This window comes from Dendropsophus ebraccatus, chromosome 1 (genome assembly GCF_027789765.1).
Source record: "Dendropsophus ebraccatus isolate aDenEbr1 chromosome 1, aDenEbr1.pat, whole genome shotgun sequence".
NCBI lineage: Eukaryota > Metazoa > Chordata > Amphibia > Anura > Hylidae > Dendropsophus > Dendropsophus ebraccatus.
In genome coordinates, this window is record NC_091454.1 from 120680864 (window position 1) to 120708092 (window position 27229).

The following is a 27229-nucleotide window of genomic DNA, read 5'->3' on the forward strand; positions in this document are numbered from 1 at the left end:
AAGCGGACTATCCATGAGCCGAGCTGGGATGGGGGTCATGACGTCATTACAACTCGGGGGGTGGGGATGCCTTCCGGCAGGGGTCCTGGGGCTGGTCAGGTGGTGCATCGCGGGCACGGGGAGAGGTAAGCAATGCATCTTTGTTATTCTCTCCCCTGCCCCCTGTGAGAAGTTAGATGAGGCCAGACTTCTCCTTTAAGGCACTGTAGGGAAGCTTGTTTTAACAGTCATTATGCGGTACAAGTAGTTTAATGGGCGAAATCGACCTGACAGGTTCCATTTTAGAAGGGGTCTGTTTTCATTTAGGACCATTGTTTTACTCGAATAGCTAGTTGGACAGCGCCTCCAACCTACTACAGTAGTTTAGCACCAGAATTTCTGTTCAGCAAAATGTTCCAGACATTTTTTGGAAAGAAATAAACCAAAAACCGAGAAGAATTTCAAGTCGTGGGTTAAACAGTATTGCCACAACTGCAATGGCAAGCAATTAAGCAGCATGTGTTACCGCTTGTCTTAGCCCTAAAATGTATTAACCCCTTCCTGACTGCCCCACATTAACGGGCTAAGCAGAGGAAAGGGTGTATGGAGCAGGCTTGCCAAATGCTTGCCTAAGGCCCCATCTAGACTACGAAATCACATTTTGCTGCTATCAGCCGTATTCTGCCTTCAATGTGTTTGAATGTAAATTTTGAAGTAACGATGTGTTTTTTATAACGATCAGCGTTTAGACAGAACGATAGATCGTTTGAAAAAATAGTTATTGCGATCGTTTTAAGATCGCTTCGGCCCATCTCACACACAGGGTAAATCGTTGAAAGACTGTTTACACGAAGCGATCTGCAAATTTTTTGCGAACCACCAACGACGATTGGAGAACTTGTTGAAAGATCAAAATGAACGATTTCTTGCTCGTCGTAGTGTAGTGTAAAGTAGTGTGAACCTAGTAAATAACTGGTTTAACTTATTTATGCAATATCATAACAAAAAAATTAAATATATACTAAATGCCAGAATTCGTTTTTTTGATCTCATTACATCTCAGATAAAACTGAATAAAAAGTGATCAAAAAGTCCCAAATATAGTAAAGATAAAAACTACACTTCATGATGCAGAAAATTAGCCTCAAAACAGCTTTGCAAAAACACTTCATCCTCCCAAATTTGCAAAAATGCTGGGTTTCATTTGCTTCATTTTCACAAGCAATTGTTTATGTACCTTTTTTGTATGGCAAAATGTAGGGTGTCATTAGAAAGTACAGTTGGTACTAGGGCTGGGCGATCTGGCCAAAAAATCTCAATTTAAAAAAAAAGTTTGAATGATTCTCTATTTAAATCATGATTTGTTTTTTCCTTGCAGCGTCAGATACTATTTAAATGATGTTTGAGACAATAACTGTATTGATTCCCACTTTAAACAGTGCCCCCCTATGCCCCCATGTAGTAAACAAGCCCACCCTGTGTCCCATTAAAGTAGTTTTTCCAAATATGTGCCACTCTGTGCCCCCATATAGTATAGGAGAGCTTCTTTGTGCCTCTATCTAGGGTGTAGTAGTGGAGGTATAGTGGATAAGGGGTGTAGAAGTACAGGTACAGATGAGGGGTGTAGTATTAGTACAGGTACAGATGAGGGGTGTAGTAATAGTACAGGTACAGATGAGGGGTGTAGTAGTAATACAGGTACAGATGAGGACAGGGGCGTAGCTAATGTCTCCTGGGCCCTGGTGCGAGAGGTCAACTTGCCCCCCCCCCCCTTTCACGACCAAGTGATGCTACTGGTAGGTGTATGTGTGTGTGTATATGTATATTATATATATATATATATATATATATATATATATATATATATATACTCCAAGACAGATATTAACAATAACACCAGCATATAGGAAGTGAAAATATTATCACCATATATATTACCGCCATACTGTTACTGTATACTGAGACCAATATTGCCAATAATACAAGTATACAAGGGGCAAATATTAACGCCACACCACAACCACTACCATCACCACCACATTGTTACTGACCAAAACCAGTATACTGAGACCAATAAAACACAGTACCGGATAAAAAGTAACAAATATTACCACCACATACTGACTAACACCGCCACATACTGACTAACACCACCGCTGCTACCGAATAAGATCCACTGTACACAGATCACTATCACCTCATCCACTCATATAGAGGTGGAAGCAGCTCCACACAGGTTGTATACACCATATAAATTACAGCGCAGATATATCAGGTGACTCACAGGGGACGTCTTGTCTGATCGGAGTTCTTCCCTTTTCATCTTCTCCGTCTGTCCTGGGCCGTTATGAGAACTTCTCCGAGCCACGAATCCACAGAATCTGCCAGACAGACATATTAGTCTCCTCACACTGACACCATCCTCATCTCTATACACACTGCACATCTGTACTGTCCCCTTTACACCCTCATTTGGTGGGTAGCCCTGACTATGTGACCCCCTTATAGTATATATAGATGGCCCCCACTGCATGTTGCACCCCCCTTCCCTTATAGATGGCACCCTCCCCTTATAGATGACCCCCTCTACCCCCATTATAGATGCCCCCTCTCCCCCCCATTATAGATGCCCCCTCTCCCCCCCCCATTATAGATGCCCCCCTCCCCTTATAGATGACCCCCTCTACCCCCATTATAGATGCCCCCTCTCCCCCCCCATTATAGATGCCCCCCTCCCCTTATAGATGGCCCCCACTCCCCCCCTTATAGATACCCCCTCTCCCCCCCTTGAAGATGGCCTCTCTTCCCCATTATAGATGCCCCCCCTTCTCTTCCCCCCATTATAGATGCCCCCCCTTCTCTTCCCCCCATTATAGATGCCCCCCCTTTCCTCTATGCTAAGCAGTATTTTAAAAACAAACACACAAACTCACCTGACAACCCGCTCCCCCGGCGATCCTCTTCTTCTTCAGGCGCTGTCCCCGGCTGATGCGCGGCTGCCGGGGGTGTCCTGTCCTATCCCCGGCAGCGCGCGCATCAGTGAGCTCCCTGTACGCCGGGGCTGTGACTTCTGACACAGGAAGCGTCTCTGACGTGTGCTTCCTGTGCCGGAAGTCAGGGCCCCAAGCAGCTCACTGATGCGCCGCGCTGCCGGGGATAGGACGGGACACCCCCGGCAGCCGCGCATCAGCCGGGGGCCCGGACGAGCACCCTCTTGTGACCGCAAGCAAATCAATGCTTGCGGTCACAAGAGTAATTTAAGGGGGGAGCAGTGCAGTGGCAAGGGGGGGGCCCTCGCAGGCCCCCCCTAGCGGGCCGGGTTGCAGGTACAGTTTAGGGGTGTAGTAGTAGTACAGGTAGAGTTGAGGGGTGTAGTAGTACAGGTAGAGTTGAGGGGTGTAGTAGTACAGGAACAGATGAGGGGTGTAATAGTACAGCTGGGGCAGAGGGTGGTGACTGGGGCAGGCTCGGGCAGCGGGGGGTGACTGGGGCAGGATGGCACATACCCGGGATATACCCCTATTTCACCTCTCAAACCGGGCACACACGTTCCCTTCTCGGCCACACACAGAGGCCTTCGGTCTCTGAAGAAGGAGGTGGTGCAGGAACTACAGAATAAGGTGACATCGTTGCTGCGGTTACTGGAGCTGTACAGCGGGATCGGGGGGACGAAGACTTTGATTTTACTTTGGGGAGCGCAATGCACACTTTTACTTTGTCTTTGATTTTTGGTTCTTCTAGAAGAACTCGGTCCTCCGGCAAAGCCAATGGTCCGTCTGGTGATCCCAGGGGACTGCATTGTACAGCTCCAGTACCCAAAGCAGCGCTATCCCCTCTGCCCCAGTCAGCTGTCCCTACGGCCTCCTCCAGAGACCAGGGACCTCCGTGTGCGGCCAGGAGGGGAGCTCGTCCCGCTATGGGTAAGAAGCGGGTCAGCAGTGGCTCTGCTAGCTTTAGCAGCTAGAGGCCGCCAGTACCTCACCGCGCTGCCTGCCCTGCACCTTGCCACCCGCCGCCCCCTCAGCACTACACCTCACCGTCAGAAATGATTTTTTGTGAAAACTTAATTTACGATTTTCTTCAGGAGACCCGCTCTTCCTGCAGGTCAGAGCAGGACCGCATGCCCGCACCCAAGTGACTGCCGCTGGCCACCCTGTGCCGGCCCACACCTATAAGATTGCCGCCGGCCGCCCACACCCACAGGACTGCCGCCAGCCGCCCTTTGCCCGCCCACACCCACAGGACTGCTGCCGGCCGCCCTTTGCCCGCCCATACCCACAAGACTGCCGCCCTATGCCCGCCAGCCCGCACCCACAAGATTGCTGCCGGCCCACCTGAACCAGCAGCGGCAGTAGCCAGGCACTGAGCAGCCCATGGGACATTACTGAAGAAAACTGGATATTACAGGTAAGGATTTGGCCTGGTGACCTGCCCCTCCCCAAACCACGTCTACCTAACTAAAACTATTACTCCCATTACTATGGCTACTAACCCCCACTCCTGATACTACTACTCTCATTACTATGGCCACCCCCCCCCACTATGACGACTACTACTCACATTTCTTAATCTTTAACCCGCCCTACTTCAGCTTGGATGCCTTATAGGTTCCCAGCACTCTCTGTAGGTATACATTGTAGAAGTGACTATATGCTGTTAAAGTAAGGATGGCTTGCTGCCAGTAACTGAAAAACTAGTAAAGGCAGTGACCCTGCTTGAAAACTAAAGATCTGCTCTGTTTATGAATAATACAGGAAAAGACCAAGGACATCTTATTAACAATAAATGGTATTTTGGAATCTCGAGAACATATTTTACCTTGAAGAAAGCAAAAATTATAAGAAAGCAAACTAATTTAGTGAAACAAATGTTAGATAGGATTTATGCATTCATTTCTGCAGCAAGTCACTGCCAGAGCTATATTTAACCTCAGCCTGCATCTGATTATAACAGTGACTCCACTGGGACAAAATTCACAACTCACAAAAGAAATAAAAAGCCAAAGGAGGACCACAAAAGGGTTGAAAGAGATACAAGAAAATGCTGTTACACTGGCAACTCTGGAAACTTATCTTTCCTCCATTCTGGACCAGTTACTTGGTCACTTCTCTAGTATGTAAGTGTTCTGTATGTAGGCAGCACAGTTGCACCACCTGACCCTGTTACATGTCCTTCGCCCAGGAGTACATTACATGCCTGTGCACATGTTACATGCCTGTTGGAAAAGACATACAGGCATGTTGATGTCAGTAGGGGGCACTGCCACTGGAAAGTTTTTTTCCCCATCACAGAATATAAATGTTTTATCAATTTTTGCAAATAACCAAATTACTTTCAAATGTTCTTTTTGACTCTAAGGGCCTGTTCGCACTGAGCAAAAGTAGAGGAATTTCAAGCCGTGACCACACCGCGGACGCTGCTTGAAATTCTGCCTTTCCCATTGTTTCTATGGTATTTCTCATGTGCCTCCGCTCAAAGAGTCGACACATCAATTCTTAGGGCGGAGAGCAGAGGCGTGCGAGAAATCCCATTGAGACAATGGGATAGGCGGAATTTCAAGCGGTGTCAACGGCGCGGTCTCGGCTTGAAATTCCCCCACTTTTGCTCAGTGTGAACAGGCCTTTAGGATGGAATCACAAACTGCAGTTTTTTGGAAAACCGCCCCTGCAGTTTTTGTGCCATGTGTGTCTAATCTATTGTGGTGAACAATCCTATTTTTTGTGTGTTTGTATTTGCGTTGCAGTCATAGCTGCGTGCATAAATTACAAAGATGTCAGTTAATTTCTGGTTTTTGCAATACTTACCATGTGCACTCCCTACTATAATATCTCCTGCAGCTGAAGACATAGACGATGACTCTGCATACAGGTACTTGGCTTTCAGCTGACCATTTTCTGTGCAGATATTAATAGATGTTCCAAGCAATTTCTCAATGTCAACTGTCTGCAAAACAAATGTAGGAACATTACCAGTTTAACTAGAACACAGTGAATGCCTGTTAGCAGCATCAATTATTTATAGAAAACCTAATACCTAAACCTAAAAGAACGACAGAAATATATCCCATTCTTTAATCATATTTTTAGTTTTCAAAATATAAAGATACATTTGCATTTTAATGTGGACAAAAATGTAAACCACATGTTTAAAAAGGGGTTGAAGAGGTTATCTGGGTAACAAAAACAATACTCTAAACGATTCCCCTTTCCAATACCACCCTCTGGGGGAATATACACGTCTGTGGATGATACGGACAGGGGAGGAATGTCATGGATTTGTTCCCCGCTTGGCATGTACAGGACAGGATCCGCAGCAGATTAGACAAAATAAGTGAACACAGCAGATTTGATGGTCAGATTTTATGCTGTGTTGCAGTTATTTAGATCAATGTGTGAAGCTGCCCTTAAACTTGCAGCTTTGTGTCAAATTGGCGTGACATAGATTGTGTGTGGCCTAGGCCTGCACCGCCTTCTCCATTCCGTCTCCTCATTAGGAACGTCCCTGGGTAGAATTTTTCCTATTCATCACTGGTCTAAACAGTGCACATGTGCTGGATCGTTAAAGCACATGCACATGTGGTGATTAAGAGAGATCCTACCCAGGGGCATTCCTGATGATGAGGAGGGCAGGAAGGAGGAATGGAGAGCCGGTGCAGGCCTACGGCACGAAAGGGCATATACTGTCCTGGCATCTGGGCAATAGACACTTCATGATTTTGCAGCCGGATGGTATGTGCACTGGGACAGAGGTTGGGAACGTAGCATGAAAAGCTCTGGGAGCTGGATGGACCTGCACGGGCAGGACCAGAGCATGTGCTCTACTTGGCTGTACTGACTTATGCAGGAAGTTTTCCCAGTAACTAGTAAGAGAAATTGCACTCCCCTTCTTCCTTATACTTTTTGTGTTGAGGAGACATGAACAACTGCAGTAAGGGAATTACATTCTCTGTGTGTGCATCCCTGCTGCCCCAGACAGGCTTCTGCACAAACGACATCAAATTTGGCAAATTCTGTCATAAAGACCTGAGACAACACTGCCTTGCACATTCTCTAGGAGGCATGTAAAAGTCAGGGGGCAACTCTAGAGACAATGCAGCTCGGCGTCCTGAATAGTATTTGGAGGCACATATTGGGCCTGCTCAAATAGGTGTTACTATATGAAGCAATCCAGTTGCTGCCTCAAACACCATTAGAATAGTATCTGAGGCGCCTGCATGTACAGAAATGGTCTGTTTATCAAGAGATTATATTTTGTGGCCATATCGCCCAGCCCTAAATGTTACAAATAGATGCTAAAGATGCCCTGAATTAGGTGTTTATTTGAAGAAACACTGTAAAGTCTTTTCAATCGACTCTGTTCTACACCCACATTTAAATTGTGATGTCCATATAATGAATACTGAGTCCTCAGACAAAATATGGTGGGTGAGAGTGGGATAACCTTTCTTACACATTGCATAAAGAGAGCAAGATATTTCTATTCTTTCCACCAGTCCTACACCAGGCTACACTCACAATGCTGCGTATCTGTATCAATTATGAGATATGCTAGGATGAAAGGCAGCAGATACTGAATACACACAGACATTACTTTACCATTATATACACAAATAAGTGTTATGGGGATTAACAGGCTTTCTGCAGTTTACACATACACAAATTCACATGCACTTTTCCACTGATATATTCTCCAAAGACTTAAATGCATCTTGGCTGCCAAAAAATTCCTTGTACCAGATTATGTGCCAGTGGGAAAATTTCACTACAATCTGGAGATTATTTTTAAGCTTAAGTCATACAGCTAAACTATTAATAACTGTGCATAATTGCAGAGTTCCTTTGGCAGAAATCTAGGCTTTAATTCTCCAGAACATACGTGTAACTTTACTTTTCATGAGTTTTACAAGTTAACCACACGGTGACGCATTCATTTTGATCAGGCTGATCATTATGGCAATCTAGATTGGAAAAGAAAACTGCAAACAGCCTGCGGACTTGTGTCATGTTCTTTGGTGTCTCTCAATGAATCTTGAGATACAACTCAAGTGTGTTTGGAACATTGTAAGGAGAAGCTACAGAACACATGTGAGATATGGGAATAAACAAAGTACATTATTACAACCATATGGAGTGTTTGCACATCAAGCTGCATCTGAAAGATATGTATTGTCAAGATATTAAACATTCTCAAGTTTTATTTCACTTCTCTGCATTTTTTACAAGTTTTTCTCTGGCCACTGAGCCTCATAACAGGCTGACACTTTCTGTTTTGTTGACAAGGCTAGATTATGGTTGGCTCCCGGGTGGAAAAAAAGAGAAATTGTGGTGGGGGAATCTAAAATGTATAAATTTTGGTATAGAGCCACTAGTCCCAAGAATATGATGAAAAGGGATGATATGAAGGATGATGAGATGGGCATAGGGGCCAAAAGAAGGACATGGGAGGAAAACGTAGAGCCTAAGAAAAAGGGTGAGAAAGTAGGCCATACACGCTGAAGAAATGAAAGGTTATGATTAGAGATGAGCAGCCTTTTAACTGACTGCTACTATGTGGCGCTCCTCCCTGGGTGCTGGGAAAAGCTGTTTCCCAGAAAAGAAGTTTCCCAGGACTGGATCCCGGTTTACCCACCACCTGGGGAGGAGCAGCGCTAGCAGTAGTCAGTTAAAAGGCAGCAGGCTGATGAGCGGATTTCAGAGCTAACTAAGTGGTTTGCTTTGTTATTACTGTACACTCGTTAATCTCTAGTTACATCCACTATGACCACTAGTTATGGTCACATTCTACCATGCTTACAATAGACACAGCAATTCCTCCTCTAGGCTATCAGGTTCCTAATCCATCTCCAGGAACTCCTGCCTCTGCACACTTCTGGCTGGTAAGCTCCATTGGTGCAGGTTTACTGCTGGGCTATCACCAAAACGGAACGGGTGCTGGAAAACGTGATGGGGCACTGTAGCAGCCATAGTGATGTAGCCAGGCTTTCATGCTCTATTCTATCGATGCAGGGGCGTAGCTAGGATTCACGGGGCCCTATAGCAAAAGAAACTGTAAGCCCCTCCCCTACACACAACACAAAGCACTGTACACATGGACTATAAACAGAGTACAGGTCATAAAGGAAAGACTGAGATTTCTCCTCTTTGCAAATCCAAATGGCTTTGGCTGAAAAAATGTGTCAGATAATCTGTCAGATACATCTTGGTGTAATAGGGCCCAGAATCCTGCCTGCAGCCACAAGAGTGACTGGCAAAGCAGAGAGCCAATGGCTGCTTGTTCTGTCAGTCCACTGTACTTAAGCTATAAGGGCCCATTAGGAGCTTATGGTTTAATACATAGGTGCAGGAGCAGACTATTTTCTGCTTAACCCCTTATGTACTGCAGTGTATAAGTGACCCAAAATTCAGAAGACAAGGAGATCTCTGCTTTGCACTGATAACCCCTGACCTCTGAACAGGTCAGAGAACAGAGGTCAGGGGTTATCAGTGCAGTGAAGCAGAGATCTCTTTGTCCTGTGCTTGTTAACCCTTTTTTTGTGTTGCAGCAAGTAAACATTGGGTCACTTACACACTACAGTACATAAGGGGTTAAGCAGAAGGACACAGGACGGCTCTTATCTTCTCCCCCCGGCCCCCCTGCTGCAGGGCCCCATAGCAACTGCCTACCCTGCCTCTATGGTAGCTACACCCCTGTATCGATTATATACACTGAATACTGCCCATAGAAAATGTACACTAAAAATCTAATTCTTATCATCATTAGTGGTGCTTCTTATGGTGTATATATACTCTGGTATATAACTGGTATATCAGTTTCAAGGAAATCCTTTGGGGGGAGATTTATCAAACATGGTGTAAAGTGAAACTGGCTCAGTTGCCCCTAGCAACCAATCAGATTTCAAATAGTTGCTGTCCGGCTCCAAGTAGTATAAAAATCTTTTCTTTATTGTAGCATATTAAAAACTGTACATGACAGTATCATAAACGCCGTTGATGACACTGTCATGTACAGTTTTTAATATGCTACAATAAAGAAAAGATTTTTATACTACTTGGAGCCGGACAGCAACTATTTGTATTCCATATATGTATCGGGAGTCGGCCCGACTCAAGGTCTCGTGCTTCATGGTGGCTGGTGCCTGAACTTTTGGATCAAGGGTGAGCTGATATTATCCCTTTCTTAACTACAATCAGATTTCACCTTTCATTTTTCAAAGAGTGTGTGAGGAATGAAAGGTGGAATCTGATTGGTTGCTAGGGGCAACTGAGCCAGTTTCACTTTACACCATGTTTGATAAATCTTTCCCATAGTGTTTACAATTATAAGCTGCCTAGTTATGTTGGTTACACATCCTAAGTATAAAACTAGGCAGGACATTTTACGGAAAGGTTTTGCAGCTTTCCCATGACACGATCTAATCTAGATTACTGTCTCTAATAAGTTTTAGTATATTAAGGTATGAATAAAAGAAGGTAGAAAAAAAACACAGAATAAGTCCTGCAGCCTAGAATAAGATAAAACCTGGGCATTGGTTGATTTATTTTACAAAGATTAACGTGGTAATGTCTGTATTGCACCACCAGTTTATTCTCCGAAATGTATTACTCTTTCTAAGTACGCCATCTTGTGGTAAAAAGCAAAAAAAATAATAATAATAATAATTGCATATTACAACGTTTTGCAAAGGCATTTGCTGTCAACGCAGACCTGCTAGCAGCTTTTTGCCAACTGAAGTAAAACAGTGTACAATAGGGTTTCTTACTAAAAATCAGGATATAAACTCTACTTTCAATCCATCGCCGAGCTAAAGGCCCACCAAAGTTCACATAGTGTACATTGTAGGCAAAGGGGCTTTAATTAGGACAGAAGGGGACAAATGTTGAGGAACACCCTGTAGGGCTTTATCTTATTTGAATAAGATGTCTGAAGGTGGCCATACACCTAAAGGCCCTATTCCACGGAACGATTATCGTTCGTATTCGGCCGATATCGGCCGCTACGGACGATAATCGTCCCGTGGAATAGAGTGCAACGATCAGCCGACATCGTTCATGTCGGCTGATCGTTGCAGTCGCTTGTTTTTCAACATGTTGAAAAACAAGCGACTGATATAGCAGCGATCTGCTGCCGTCGCTCCGTTGAATAGGAGCGTCGGCAGCAGATGCTGCTATATCCTATGGGCTGCCCGGACGATCTAGCGATCCCACGGGCAGCCCCCCCGCATCTCCCCGCCTCCCCTCCCGCACTCACCCGCTCGCTGCAGCCGCGCTGAATAGCGGCGGCAGCGAGCGGGGAACGAGGAGCAGTGGAATAGGGGCATTAGACTTATGTAGGCTGAACCCACTGCTCGCAGAAAATTTGGTTGTCAGTCTGGGGTGTTTAAGGCCCCTCTGATCAACCACCGACAGATGATGTCATGGCGATAGGTGTCAGACGTGATGGAGAACCACAAGGACACAGAAAGAGCGCTCTCACTGCGGCATATCTCTTCCTATAGAGAACACGGGAACTCCTTGTCTGCTGAAATGTAGGCAGGAGGGGCCGGTCAGAGATGGTGAATCACCAGTGTGACAGAATTGTGCAAACATGGTAATACATGATATAGAGAGAAAATAATTTTCCCTATCTGGCGTTTCCCTCTAATGGCAAAAATGCATCAGTTTTATCAGGTGTCCTATCCTATCAGTTGTTGGGCATGATAGATGGAGGAACACTGCAAGATGTTTCTTCCTTCCTTCGTGTTCAGTGATCTGACATCCAGATTCGAACACCAGATAGTCTGAACTGTCCCATGACACCTGTTACCAGTTGTGGGGTATAGAATAACACAGAGCTATGAAAACAGGTCCTCTCTAAGGCTATGTTCACACTACGTAAGAGACCGGCCGTTCCATTACCTCGGCCAGGTCTCAGAACGGCCGGGCTCTGGCCGGATCATCTCGGCCGTTACTTAAGTACCAGCCAGATGATCTTTCCGGCCGCAGAGCTCTGATGCAGGCGCATCAGCACGCGCTCGCATCAGAGCTTCCCATAGCACACAGTGAAGCAAGCGGCCAGAGCCGCTCGCTTCACTGTGTGAACTGACAGGGCTTTCTGCGGCCAGAATTCACTGCATTCCAGACGCAGAAAACTGACATGTCAGTTATTTGCAGCCCCGTATGGGATCCCGGACGGACCGTATACGATGTGTATATGCTCCGGCCGGGATCCCATTGAAAGTAAGGCATTGTTCCACCCCGCAAAAACTACGACAACAACGGCTGTAGTTTTACCTAGTGTGAACATAGGCTAACACCTGAAAAAAATGAAGAATCACTAAACTTAGAGGATGGTCACTCTGTGTTTTTACTTTGTAGTATATATACAAATCACAGATCTGACACAAAACCATGTTGGTTTCAATAGCCGAACATTCCAGAATTGTGAAACCCTTAAAGCGACTCTGTACCCACAATCTGTCCTGTCCACAATCTGTTGAAAACACTTTCAATTTTTTTTTTTTTACTTTGTAACAAATTTCCTAAAATGCTATCAGACGCACATCTGTTTAGCCCGAGAAATGTATGACAGATAACAATGATTTTATCAAACACACAAAACATTCAGTCAGCTGATGAGTGAGCGTTTGCTCGACTGATCTCTGGCCTTTGTAAAAGGACCTTAAAAATGTCCTAAAAAATGACTTCATTCCAGAAAATGCAAGCCTTAAAGAGGATGTACCATCAGACCTCATATATTGTGATATACATACTAATCTGTCGGTGCTGACATGTAGAAGAGGCTGGTGTGGAGCATCTCTCTTTATCCTCCCCGGTCGCCGTTAAATTCCCCTCCGAACGGATATTCAAATGATCCGGTGTGAAGCACAGGAGGCGGGCCCAGGGTGTGCTATTCCCTTCATCTCCTCCCCCCGCCCATGATGTGCGCCGCTTACTCTCATTACCGTCGCCTCAGTACTGCCTCTTATGTCAATTTGGCAGATCCTACAGTATGCAGCACAGCCCTGCCTCCTGTTTGTGTCCCAGCCACTCTGTCATCATGCCGGGATGTAGGACCTGCCGTATTAACATACGTATTAACGTACGGCAGGTCCTACATCCCGGCATGATGACAGAGTGGCTGGGACACAAACAGGAGGCAGGGCTGTGCTGCATACTGTAGGACCTGCCAAATTGACATAAGAGGCAGTACTGAGGCGAGGGTAATGAGAGTCAGCGGCGCACATCACGGGTGGGGGGAGGAGATGAAGGGAATAGCACACCCTGGGCCCGCCTCCTGTGCTTCACACCGGATCATTTGAATATCCGTTCGGACGGGAATTTAACGGCGACCGGGCAGGATAAAGAGAAATGCTCCACACCAGCCTCTTCTACATGTCAGCGCCGACAGATTAGTATGTATATCACAATATATGAGGTCTGATGGTACATCCTCTTTAATAAATTCCCCTGTAGACTAGCAATGTGCAGGCTTGACCATTACTCCACTGAAGTCACAAGTGATCCAATATTTATCACCTAAAACAGCAATATGAGAAGTATATATACTTACACTGTGGGCCAAGGTACGAATATCAACATTGCCATGGACTGTCCCCAGACACACTACTTTGCCTCCCTTTGTACGAATGTTAACATTATGACCCTAAAATGCAAAGAAAATTGTATTAAATGGTTGTCATACAGGTGGCCGTCAGTATGGGGGTCAGAATTAATAAACAGGAGTCAATAAATATAAAAAAAAGGTAGAAAATTCCCATAAAAAACCTCTCCTGCTCTCCAGACTGGAAGTACTACCACTTCCTGCAGGACATACAGCTGCTGGTAAGTACTGGAAGACCTGAGGTTTTTTAAACTGTAAATTATAAGTCTCTGCCACTTTGTCACAAGGTGATTTGAAAGAATTTTTTTTTTTTTCCTAAACTAACCCTTTAAAAAGCAGTGTGAGGCCATATTTTATGTTAGTACAGTGGTCCCTCAGGTTACAATATTAAATGGTTCCATTGTATCTTGAGACCAAAACTGTAAGGAAAACTGGTAATTGGTTCTGAAGCCCCCAAAGTATCATCCCAAAAGAAGAAAAAAATTAAGATTTAAAGGATAATAAGCAGATAACTAATATGGATAAAGCAAGCAAGATGAATATATACAGCAGTCAGAAGGAGTTACTGGAGAGTGTAAATCACTTTCTGTATAGAGGACTGCAGCATTTCCAGGATTCTGTACAGATCAGATTCCCAGAAAAATAAACTGAAGCCGCCCTCACCTGGTGCCCAAAAGGCAACTTATCCTGGCCCAGGTAAAGAGCAGTACAGAACATGTAGTATCACACTGTACCATCAGGAGGAGATACTAGACACACACACAGCAGTACAGGACATGTAAAGTATCACACTGTACTGTAGAGGATCACTACTAGACAGCACCTATACAGTATGTTGAGTCTGGTCTCAAGTTGCCATGGTCCAGAAAGGAACATTATATGTTAAAAAATATTGTATCCCGAGGCCATTGTAAGTTGAGGGATCACTGTTTTTTTGTTTGTTTTTTTTGAGGGCGGAACACAGAAAAGTAAATTTGTCATAACCAGATTCACTCTTTTTTTACTGTTATGGGAATACCAAATACATGCACACCTTTTGTGGTTATATAAGCTTACATTACAAACTTTATTTTACATTAATTACATGCTATAATTGTCATTTTTTTAAGTACAGTTTTGTTAGGTTTTTATCCTATTTGGGCATTACCTTTTTACATTTTCTGTGCCACAACAGATCAAAAATTGTCCCATTGCTCTGAAAACATGCAAGCTGACCTTTGATTGGTTGCTATGGGCAAATCAGTTTTAGATAAATCTGGGCCAGTGTGTGTAAAGACAGTGCTGGAGTATGTCTAACTATAAGGGAGTTCTGTCAGTAATGTGGATAGCTCATCAGTAGTTGATTGTCGGCTGACCCCCAGCGCCTTCACCCTTAAAGGAGACTTCCAGCAAAAATTTTTATGAAAGTATTGTATTGCCCCCCCAAAAGTTATACAAATCTCCAATATACACTTATTACAGGAAATGCTTATAAAGTGCTTTTTTCCCTGCACTTACTACTGCATCAAGGCTTCACTTCCTGGATAAAATGATGATGTCACGACCCGACTCCCAGAGCTGTGCAGGCTGTGGCTCATGGAGAGGATGATGGCAGAGGGACACAGGGCACTGGAGGGACACTGAGCATCACCCTGCTATCATTCTCTCCAGCAGCCACAGCACGCACAGCTCTGTGAGTCGGGTCGTGACATCACCATTTTACCAGGAAGTGAAGCCTTGATGCAGTAGTAAGTGCAGGGAAAAAAGCACTTTATAAGCATTTCGCATAATAATTGTATATTGGTGATTTGTATAACTTTTGGGGGCAATACAATACGTTAATAAAAATTTTCGCCGGACTTCTCCTTTAGGCTGTTCAGTACCACAATACATGGTAAGTGCAGTTTGTCACTGTTTATTGTATAGCGCTGGCAATGTGCAACTGCAGCTCAGCTCCTATTCCCTTGAACGGGACCTGAGCTGCAGTCACAAACTGCCACCACTTCACAATGCATACGTTCCCTGTGTAGAGTGGCGAAAATTAGAAAATTTTACACTCAAACTCTTTAAATCTAGTTCTTAATAATAAATCTACTGCTCACTTCCTACTGACTATTTCATTGTTATGCTCAATGGTTCTCCATGTTTGCTTAGCGAACAGCTGCATTTTAGTACTGTGAGAAGCAGACCATCTTGCGGTGCAGTTCCTTGGTTTTCCAGGATGTGCTCTCACAGGGTTAGCTGCTCTGTAACCTTTACCTCACATACACACTGCAGGAACTCCATCCTGGTCTACAGCCACAGTTAGTTCTCTGACGTCTCTTGTGGTGGATGAGCCAAGCAGCATGTGCGATCTGTTACTGCCCTATACCCCAGCTCCTTTAATCTCACTGCATGTGGCACATCTCTGATAGAATGAACAAGACTAATAGCCCTATTTCACGGAACGATTATCGTTCATAGACTCGCTCCAACGACCGCTCATTAACAAGCCCTTAACGTTTTTTTTAAGCGAACGATAACACATAATACGTGTGGGAACGTGAACGATATCTGTAGTGTAACGATTTTTTTGCGGTCGTTACATCGTTACATGGTCGTTTAAAACGTGGGGAAATGTAGGTAGACATTTCAAGAACGCTTGAGATTTTTTATTCAACGAAAAGATTAGCGAATTATTGTTGACAAACGATTTTTTTTCGACATGTTGAAAAAAAATAGTGAACGACTCAACAACGATTTCGCTGTTGTCGTTCGCTCGTTTACAGCTATTCCACAGAACGAATATCGTTAATGAGCGGTCGTTTGAACGATTTTATGAACGATAATCGTTCGAAAAAGTTCAGTGGAATAGGGCCTAAAGCCTTGCTGCAAACTGAGACTGCTACTCTTCAGTTACATCTAGACCTGGGATTATTGCCACTGTATAAAGGTTTATGTAATCCGTGGTAAAAAAAAAATAAAAAAAAAATATCTAAACCTTAGGGTGCCTTCACACCTACCTGATCCACAGCAGATCTCACTTCTGCGGATTCGAAACGAGAACCGCTGCGGATCCGGTATCAATTCACCCCTATGATAGCACATATTCGCAGCAGGATTGAAATCCCGCTGTGAATACGTGCTTTAACTCCCTGGTGCCGTCGCATCCCCCCCATCAGCCCACCCCCAGCCCGCCGCGAGCATACATTACCTGCTCGGCTGCAGTAAGGCTCCCGGCTCCGGTCCCACTCAGCTGATCTGATCTGCGGGCTGGGGGTGGGCTGATGGGGGGATGTGGCCGGGATGGGGGGGATGCGACGGCGGGGCTGCGGGCACCAGGGAGTTAAAGCACATATTCACAGCGGGATGTTAATAGGGGTGAATTGATACCGGATCCGCAGCGGTTCTCGCTTCGAATCCGCAGAAGTGAGATCCGCTGTGGATCCGGTAGGTGTGAAGGCACCCTTAAGGATTATTACTGAAATACTCTTTCTGGTCCCATAGTCATGTGTCTGATGGTCGTTTACCTGTCAAGAAACACAAAGAAGGCACAAAAGGCTCTAGTAGGGTACAAACACACACAGCAGATACGCAGCAGATTTGATACTGTGTTCAGTTATTTAGATCTAATCTGCCGCGTATCTGCTGCGTATCGCAGCAGTAAATACGCAGCGTATAAGCCGTGTGTGTTTGTACCCGTACACAAAGAGGATGCTGGGCTCCAAGGACGCTGGGCAAATAACAGCACTGTAATTTATCATTATATAATATAAAGGGTTTTACATATTGTTGCGTTATTACTGCAACAAGGGCTGTGGAGACGGTAAGCCGCAGCTCCAACTCTGACTCCTGAATTTTATCAGGGTCTAACTCAGACTCTAATTCCAGCTCCTCCATAAATGGCCAGTCATATGCCAGGGGAGTTATCTATCACATTGTTGTAAAGTAGATCTGGCTCAACAGCTTCTTCCTAATGTCCTACATGATCCTGGGTCGACTTCTGAGTGAATAATGCAAATTCTCCTCTTTGTGTGTCTGTGCAGTGATGCAGCTAGTCTCCAGCCTCCATGTCCTGAACAACTCTGAAGAACTAGACTACATGGAGCAGGTGGTGTTTTCTGCTGATAATCATTTATGTCTCTAACTAAACATTCACCATACACAGCTGTGAGTGGGGCCATGACATCACAGGATCAGGAGCTTGTGGGATCGAGCGACTATGAGCCGTGACACTGCACTGTATCACTCTTTCTAACTAAATGTATGGGAAAAAGTGTTGTTCTAGTTTAAATAAATAAGGCCCCTAAATTGCTTGAACATAAAATATATTAACGAGGAACATTTCAATTATAAAATGTTTAAAGACATGAAAAGAAAGCAGGAAGTTGGAAAACATAATTGGGAGTTGAGCAGTACTAGCAAAATAGAGAAAGTATTCCTGTATTTAGAAAAAAAACAACTTTATCAAAGACACATGAGAAGTTTTAAAGGGGTTGTCCGGCGCTAAAAAATTATTCACAGAATAACACACATTACAAAGTTATACAACTTTGTAATGTATGTTATGTCTGTGAATGGCCCCCTTCCCCGTGTCCCACCACCCCCACCCGTGTACCCGGAAGTGTGGTGCGCTATACATACCTGTCACGTGCCGACCACGGTCTCCGATCCTCAGCAGTGACGTCTTCTTCGGGCGGCCAGCGGATCTTCCCGAGTGCTGGCCGCCCTCTGCAGCGTCATCCGAAGCTCAGCCGCGATTGGCTGAGCATAACTGTGCTCAGCCAATCGCGGCTGATGACGCGGCCACGTCATCAGCTGCTCAGCTGCGATTGGCTGAGCACAGTTATGCTCAGCCAATCGCGGCTGAGCTTCGGATGACGCTGCAGAGGGCGGCCAGCACTCGGGAAGATCCGCTGGCCGCCCGAAGAAGACGTCACTGCTGAGGATCGGAGACCGTGGTCGGCACGTGACAGGTATGTATAGCGCACCACACTTCCGGGTACACGGGTGGGGGTGGTGGTACACGGGGAAGGGGGCCATTCACAGACATAACATACATTACAAAGTTGTATAACTTTGTAATGTGTGTTATTCTGTGAATAATTTTTTTGCGCCGGACAACCCCTTTAACTGCTTGTGGTCTGGACGTTCAGACCCCCACAAATCTTCAGACACAGCCAGAAGCAGTGTGTGACTAAACACTTATATCCCCAGCTCCCTTAAAGTGAATGTATCATCAGAAATTGACTTAGGGTAGCTTCACATGTACCAGATCCGCAGCGGATTTCACGCTGCAAGTCTGCAGAGAAATCCGCTGCGGATCCTGGTAGTGTGAAGTTGAATGGGTCACATATATACAGCGGAATTTTCATTCCGCTGCCAGTATGTAACCTGCCCCCCCACTGCCCGCAGCCCCCGGCCCAGAGCATACATTACCTGCTTGGTGCCGCGGCTGTGTGTGAGGCTTCCGGCTCCCCATCAGCCAATCTGTGCACGGCAGCACTGATTGGGTAATGGGGACCGACAGGAGCCGGAAGCCTCACACACAGCCGCGGTGCCGAGCAGGTAATGTATGATCAGGGCTGGGGGCTGCAGGGGGGTTAAAGGAGCCGGGTTACATATCCCCAGTGGAATGAAAACTGCGGATATATAACCCCATAGACCTTCACACTGCCAGGATCCACATCGGATTTCGCTGCAAACTCGCAGTGTGAAATGCGCTGCGGATCCAGTACATGAGAAGCTACCCTTATTGTTTAAAGGGAACAGGCTCCCGACCCCGCTACAGCCCCCTATACTTACCTGATCCCGCTTCCGGTCGGGTCACGGAGATATCAGCCGCTGCAGCCCGGCGCGCGCGCTGAGAGATGAGTCCAACGCTCATAGAGAATGACAGAGAGTCCAGCGCTCCGTCATTCTCTATGAGCGTTGGACTTATCTCTCAGCGCGCGCGCGCGCCGGGCTGCAGCAGCTGATATCTCCGTGACCCGACCGGATCCAGATACGGGCCCCGTAGGGATCAGGTGAGGATAGGGGGCTGTAGCGGGGGGGGGGGGTCGGGAGCCTGTCACCCCGGCACGGGGGTGACAGGTTCCCTTTAAATGATGTTTTATGTTAAACATATTTTTGGTGACATTTTTACTAATTTTCGATTTTTCTATCTACATTATAAAACAATCCTGAGATCTCCCCAAGCTGAGACTTCCTGCTGTGTCTGTAGTGATAAGAGGAGGCTGCTGTAAAGTGATTTGTACAGCATTGCAGTGACATGTGACACCAGTTGATACAGGAGACAATAGCAGCTCCCTGTGGAATGACCACTTCAGAGGTCACAGAGTATGCTCAGTAATGTTTCACATTCATCTCAAGGGGACAGACTATGTTCATAAGTCTTGCAATAAAGCACGTCATTAAATGATGTTAAGAACAGCTCAGGCAAGATGGCAGTCCCCATAATATACAAAAAACGATATAAACAAAAAAAACAGAAAATAGAAACAAATTAGAATAAAAGAGTAAATTAAAGAAAATGTAGGTAATAAATTCCCTTTAAAGTCTATAGAGCTTGTCTTACCCAGTAAAAAAAAATATCACAGGAAGCCAGGGGAAGAAGCACTTGCTTTTCCTGGCTATACCTAGGCCATGCAGACCATTAGTAGTATTCTTTGAAGCACCAAAACCACCTCAGTATCTAGTTAGGCAAAGTGGCGTGTCCATAGGTACATCTGAAAATACACATGACACAGAATGCAGCTATGGCTCAGAGGTATTGCCACAATGTGGTAAGACAAGTTAAACAGGACGTAATCACAAAAGACAAAAAAACAGAAGGTGCAACAGCAACCCACAGGTGCAAGGGCTTACCGTATATTCCCAGCGTACACACAGCAAACACCTGCTCTGTAGATATTAAAAAGTGAGGATCTTAGCAAACTATTTGATCAAACAGAGTATACCATGTCGCCAAGTTAAGGCGTCCTCGAGACATGGTCCCTACTCTAGCATCTTCACACTAGCAATGGCCTCTCCTGGGCAGAATAAGCCTATAACTGGGCAGATAGGAGCCAAATGATCTCTTTTTATAGCACCCTTGGGAAATGGGTGAAGTGCAAGCCAACAAGGAGGTGGCCACACCCCCTCCTGTTGGCTTGCACCTTCTGTTTTTTTGTCTGTACTTTAGCCACAAGCAGCGTGCAACCTGCAGTGTGAACAGAGTCATAGATGTGCGGCCAATTGTTCCTTTTTTCTGTAATCACAGAAGAAACATGGAGTAGGTAACAGACTGCCCAAAAGATGGCCAGAAACCTGCACAACTTTTTCCCACCTTGCCACTCTCCCCCCACCATCAGGCACGGAAGGAAGACACCTCCAGACACAGCAGGAGGTCACGTCTCCACCTGCGCCCCCTACCCCCCATCAGTTGAGCGGGGGATATGGCTGGTGTACGCCACAGAAAAAGGGCGAATCTGCCCCTAACAGTGTCAGCGGGTCGAAATGTGAATTAAAGCCGACAGATTCACTTTAAACACTTCTACTTTGTTTGTTTTTTTGTAATTGCACATTTCATACAAAAAAAATCTGCACCTGGCAGGTTTTGCACTGAAGCCAATAGGCAGCATTTCAACTATGTGACAGTGCCTTAAAGTCATTAACAATTTTAGTCAGTTAGGTTATGTTGACATATTCAGCTCATATTGATATTGATAGCTTCTCCTAAGGATAGGCCACCGACATCATAGTACCAGAAAACCCATATTCTTAATTATTAATCAAAATACTGTAAAATGATTACCTTGACAGACTGCAGCACACTGCTCCCTTTCTCAGTTTCTATTTGGCAATTGTCACACTCAATTTTTCTTACATTCACACTGCCAAAGCCCATGGTTTTGATGTTTACATCTAAAATACAACCATAAAAAATAATAGTCATTACAGCAACAATTCTTGCATTTTTTTCAGCCATTTGCAACTTTGTTTTTCTGCATTGAAAACTATAATCACATAGCAGGTCCAGGTCATGGTACCACAGGACACTGCCCACCCCAAAAAACTATAGGTTTCAAATTCTGTAGTGACTATCTTTTAATATTGCTAACAAAATAATGTGTGCACCAGAGAACCCCATACACAATATTTTAAAACAAATAGCAGGGTACAGTCACCCAATGGCATCTACAACGGGATGCTGTAGTATTTGTAGGCCAGCACTTCAACAGAACATTATATAGCTAGACACGGTGGTCTTACCATCTCAGTTTCTTATGCCAGTGTCTTGTTCAATGCATGTGAACACACATCAGAGTTGCATCTAGTGAGGATCCAAGGTGTCAAAAGGTGGTCAAGGGGCCTTTCCTGATCCTAATGTAGCCCTGTGGGATAAGAACTCCCCTAAGTTGGAGTTATTCAGGAAGGGGGTCATACCTTTTTTTTTCTTTTTGGGGGGTGGGTAGCTCCAACTAACCCATTGTAGTTAGGGGTCAGGAATAGGACCCTTGCCCACAACTACAATGGGTTAGTTGGAGCTACCTACCCCCACCCCCCCCCCAAAAAAAAAAAAAAGGTATGACCCCCTTCCTGAATAACTCCAACTTAGGGGAGTTCTTATCCCACAGGGCTACATTAGGATCAGGAAAGGCCCCTTGACCACCTTTTGACACCTTGGATCAAATAAAAGAATGTACAGTACATGTGATACAGGGATGAGCTCAGGACATCTACTGTCCGAATGAGCAATTGATGTATACCAACATCAAACTGTGGGGACCGAGGTGGATTTTTCTGGATTTACTCTATTAGGCTGGGTTCACACTGCGTTTTTGCAATCCATTTTTTGAAAAAAAACGAATGAAAAACGGATTGCAAAAACTGATGCATTTGCGTGCATCTGTTTTGATCCGTTTTTCCATTGACTTCCATTATAAAAAAACGGATCAAAGCGGATCTGTTTTTTTTTTTGACAGACACAAAAATGTTGCTGACACTTTTTTGTCAGTTAAAAAAAACGGATCCGTTAAACGTATGCTAAAAACGCAGTGTGAACCCAGCCTTAAACTGAGCACAGAGATGCAGAAAGATGGACTCCTGCTCTGGTAGATTTGGCTCCACCATAACGCATTCACAACTGGAGCTTCTCTAAACAGAAAAAAATAAAATCAGACACATTGCCCGGAATGCAGAATAAAATCAAATTAGCAAGTTTTCTGTGGTTGTTTCAATGTAAGGGTACGTTCACACTGAGTAATATAGGCGGATTTCAGGGGCGGAGAGAAATCCCCCACTCGCGCCACTCTCTCCTCAAAATATTGACATGAGAGACAGAAGCGGAGGCACACGAGCCATCCCATAGACACACAGTGTGTTTCACTGAGACCTATATTACGTAGTGTGAACATACCCTAAATTCATGTTTTAGGGTGCATTCACACATACAGGATCTGCAGCAGATTTGATGGCGCAGATTTGAAGTTGCAGATTCAAAGCAAAGCAAATCTGCTGCAGATCCTGTACTAGTGAACGCACCCTTAAAAGGAAAAAAAATGGGAACACCATAAGTAAATGGGGTCAGACAAGGATGTCAGGAATAGTTCCAATAAAAGATTACACAGAGTGCACAGTGAAGCTTACCGCTGCTGAATGTAACGCTGGTGCTTACAGCAATGTGTCTACATGCATGACTTGTTCCTTAGCATGGATTAGCCATCCATGCACACAACATACTCAAGGGCCATTAGTGTCTTAGGGATACAGAATGGTAAAAAACATGAAATGTTTGGATCACTGAGCAGTGAAAAACATGTACCGTACTAGTGTGAGCAGTGTAGTAGTTAGAGGGGCACAGCAGAAAAGGGGGGGCTGCTGACTGGTTTGTGTTTCTTTTTTTAGCTATGCTGCAGCTAGCCCTCACAATTCACTAGCTGAACACTTTCAGGTTATGCTGCGTTTACACTGAGCGATAATTCGCCCGATCGTACGATTAACGATTTTTTTAATATATTTTTTTTAAATAACAATCAGCGTTTAGACGGAACGATATATCGTATGGAAAAATCTGCAAATTTTTTGCGAACGACGATTTAAGAACATGTTGTAAGATCAAAATGAACGATTTCCCGCTCGTCGTTTGATCGTTCGCTGCGTTTACACGTACGATTATAGTTCGAATTTGATCGTTCGCAAATTCAAATGATAATCGTTCTGTGTAGACGCAGCATTAGACTAGCAAACTTACAAATCAGTGATCTCAATGTGAGGGGTGGCTGCAGCATTAGCGTTGTCTGATCTACTGTGTGGTGATCTCTGCCTGGCTCGGCTGCATCCATCCTGTTTTTTAGGTAAGCCAGGTATCCGTCCACCTATCTATCTTCCTACCAGTCTCTCTGTGTATACATGTATATTTATTATTTTATTTACACAGGCATATATTATATCGTTACTTATAATCATTCTTGTGGTCGTCTTGTTGTTGCTACTGCGTTCGTCACTACTGCGAACGACCGAACGACTTCTTATTCAATACGAACGATTTGCGAACAAGCAACGATAAAAATAGGTCCAGGTCTTATTAAACGATCAACGATTTCTCGTTCAGTCGTTAAGTCGTTAAAGGGGTAGTGCGGCGGTAAAAAATTATTCACAGACTAACACACATTACAAAGTTATAAAACTTTGTAATGTATGTTATGTCTGTGAATGGCCCCCTTCCCCGTGTCCCACCACCCCCACCCGTGTACCCAGAAGTGTGGTGCGCTATACATACCTGTCACGTGCCGACACCAGCCTTCGATCTTCATTCAGCAACGTCTTCTTCGGGCGGACCGCGAACAGTTCTGACTGTTCCGAATGCCGGCCGCCCTCTGCAGCGTCATGCGATGCTCAGCCGCGATTGGCTGAGCATAACTGTGCTCAGCCATTCGCGGCTGAGCACAGTTGTGACGCGGCAGAGGGGGGACGGGCGGTAGCGACTCGGCCGTCCATCCGAAGATGACGTTTGGCACAAGATGGCGGACGACCCTCGACACGGATCAGGTAATGTATAATGCACCACACTTCAGGGTACATGGGTGGGGGGGGGGGGGGGGACACGGGGAAGGGGGCGATTCACAGACATAACATACATTACAAAGTTGTATAACTTTGTAATGTGTTATTCTGTGAATAATTTCTAAGCGCCGCACTACCCCTTTAACTACTTTTCAAACAAACAATTATGGTTTAGATTCGAACGGTTTAACGATAGTCTAAATGATAATCGCCCAGTGGAATAGGGTGGAATCTGATTATCGTTAAATCGTTCGAATCCAAAGATAATTGTTTGTTTCAATAGCAGTTAACGACTAACGACCGAAAGAGAAATCTTTTTTCGTTTAATAAGACCAGGACCTATTTTTATCGTTCTAAAATTGTTCGCATTGAATAAGTCGTTCGCAGTAAAGACGAACACAATAGCGACGACAAGACGATCGCAAGAACGATCATAAGTAACGATACTCTTTCCATGTAAATGGGTGAACGATTTCAGGTCTTTCGTAATACCGGTTGTTTGGATCGTTTATCGTTAACGATTACGCAAACAATAATCGTCCCGTGGAATAGGGCCCTAAATCTAAAGGGACCCCAGTGCTGATGTAGAACTGCAGTTTTCCCTGTACAGTGGTGGGAAGTGCAGCTGGCCACAGTCACCGGGATATAACACTCAGCCCCCCACCACTCAGATAGCGCCTTAGTGACCGCCCACAGGTGTTTTTACAGCGGTAACTACGGGGCTTTGGGCTAGGTCACTGCCTAGTATAGGTTTCTTGTTCTGAGATAGCAGGAGCTTGGTTACCAGTATGTGCCCCCACCCACTGCCAGGACTGGGAAACCATCCACCCTGGCAGTTTAGTATGTTACATGCCACAGCCAAATAATGACCGTGACACGTAATGGACCTGCGGGGCTCTGCTTCACCATTAGCAACCCAGCAATGGGTTTCCATGGCAACCAATGTGAATCTTTGCCTGGGTTATTAAATAAAAAATAAAAAAAACACTAGCTACTCCTCTGGATGGGAGGGTCAGAACTGGGGCAAGCAGACGGAATGTATAAATGCATGAGTCTTTCCTGTCAGGGGTCAGCAGGTCAGGCATAATGGTGGGGGGAATGCGCTTAATGAAATGTTAAATATATCTGTATTTCCCATATATTGCCAGCACGGACCGGCAAACGCCAGGTACTGCGAGCAGAGTGCCGTATACAGACGGTCACCTTCTAGGTGTAGAGACCACCTCTAAGAGCTTATGTAAGCACTGAGGCCAGCAGCCCTGGCAGGACAATGCACCATGTACAGTCAGGGGATGTTTCCAGGGACATGACTGAGATTTCCAGCCCTATCCCAATCTAACCTGTGACAGACTCTCCTGTCAGCCTGGACTACCAGCCCCCACCCCTACAACCCCAGCCTCCAGGACCAGGGGTACACAGGTGAGAAGCATAAGGTGTCACCACCAGAGGGCGCTGTGCACCCCATCACCTCAGCCCCCCAGCTGGCACATACCGAAGCGCACCGGGGTGGTGACCTCCACGCACGTCCGGCTGTCTATGTCCTGGGAGCTGATCAGCACTTGCTTACTCTCCTCGTCGTAGCGGACCTCAATGTTGTCCAGGTCGAGACCCCGGTGCACATTGCGGTCCACCCCGCTCACCAGCACAAACACCCTGTCCGCGTCCGGATACGTGAGCGGGTCCTGGGGTCTCACCCGCACATGACACGGCAGCTTCACCCGCAGGCTGCTCAGCGGGTGCACAATCAGAGTCCACTGCTTCAGGGGCTTGTTCCGGGACTCTGGCGCACAGCTCCCCCAGGAGCGACAGGCTGCTCTGCCGGTGCCCGCCGCCAGAGACCACCACAGGCGGCCGCCATACACTATGGGGACCATCATAGCCCTAGAGCAGCCATGCAGACTCTTCTCTCAGGTTACTAAGCGCCCCCTACTCCGGGCTGACGGGAAATGTAGTTAAAGACGCAGCATTGTACATGGCTTCTAGTGCTAAGTAAACTACAACTCCCAGAATCCCTCTGAACGGTTTCAGCAGTGCAGTGATCGCCTATGTTTACTGCCGCTGTGAACTCCTTCTCCCCTGCGCACTGGCAGGAACACGTGTCCCGACATTTTACACGATCTGGGGTTATCCAGTAAAAATGTTATTCTTTCAAATTAACTGATGTCAGAAAGTTATATAGATTTGTAATTTACTTCTATTTAAAAATCTCAAGTCTTCCCATACCTATAAACTGTTGTATGTCCTGCAGGAAGTGTTGTTTTATTTACATTCAGAAACAGTGCTCTCTGCTGACATCTCTGGCCGAGTCAGGAACTGTCCAGAGCAGTAGCAGATTCCCATGGAAAACCTCTCCTGCTTCTGAGTTCCTGACTCGGCCAGAGATGTCAGCAGAGAGCACTGTGTCTGAATGTAAATAAACAACACTTCCTGCAGGACATACAACAGCTTATAAGTATGGGAAGGCTTGAGATTTTTAAATAGAAGTAAATTACAAATCTATATAAATTTCTGGCACCAGTTGATTTGAAAGAAATTTATTTCCGCTGGACAACCCCTTTAACCCTTTGAGGACCAGGCCCAAAATGACCCAGTGGACCGCGCAAATTTTGATCTTAGTGTTTCCGTTTTTCCCTCCTCCCCTTCTAAG

General features: G+C 45.4%; 1 protein-coding gene across 1 annotated transcript in view; it reads right to left on the reverse strand.

Annotated features, from left to right (window-relative positions):
* FAM185A (family with sequence similarity 185 member A) overlaps nt 1-26528 on the reverse strand; it is a 39920-nt gene extending 13392 nt beyond the window's left edge. Inside the window, exons 1-4 of the mRNA XM_069956150.1 lie at nt 26075-26528; nt 21332-21441; nt 13528-13620; nt 5784-5922 (exon numbers count right to left, since the gene is read on the reverse strand). Coding sequence (XP_069812251.1) covers nt 5784-5922; nt 13528-13620; nt 21332-21441; nt 26075-26459 — 727 coding nt within the window. The 5' untranslated portion in view covers nt 26460-26528. The remainder of the gene's footprint in view (nt 1-5783; nt 5923-13527; nt 13621-21331; nt 21442-26074) is intronic.
* Between the last annotated feature and the right edge of the window lie 701 nt (nt 26529-27229).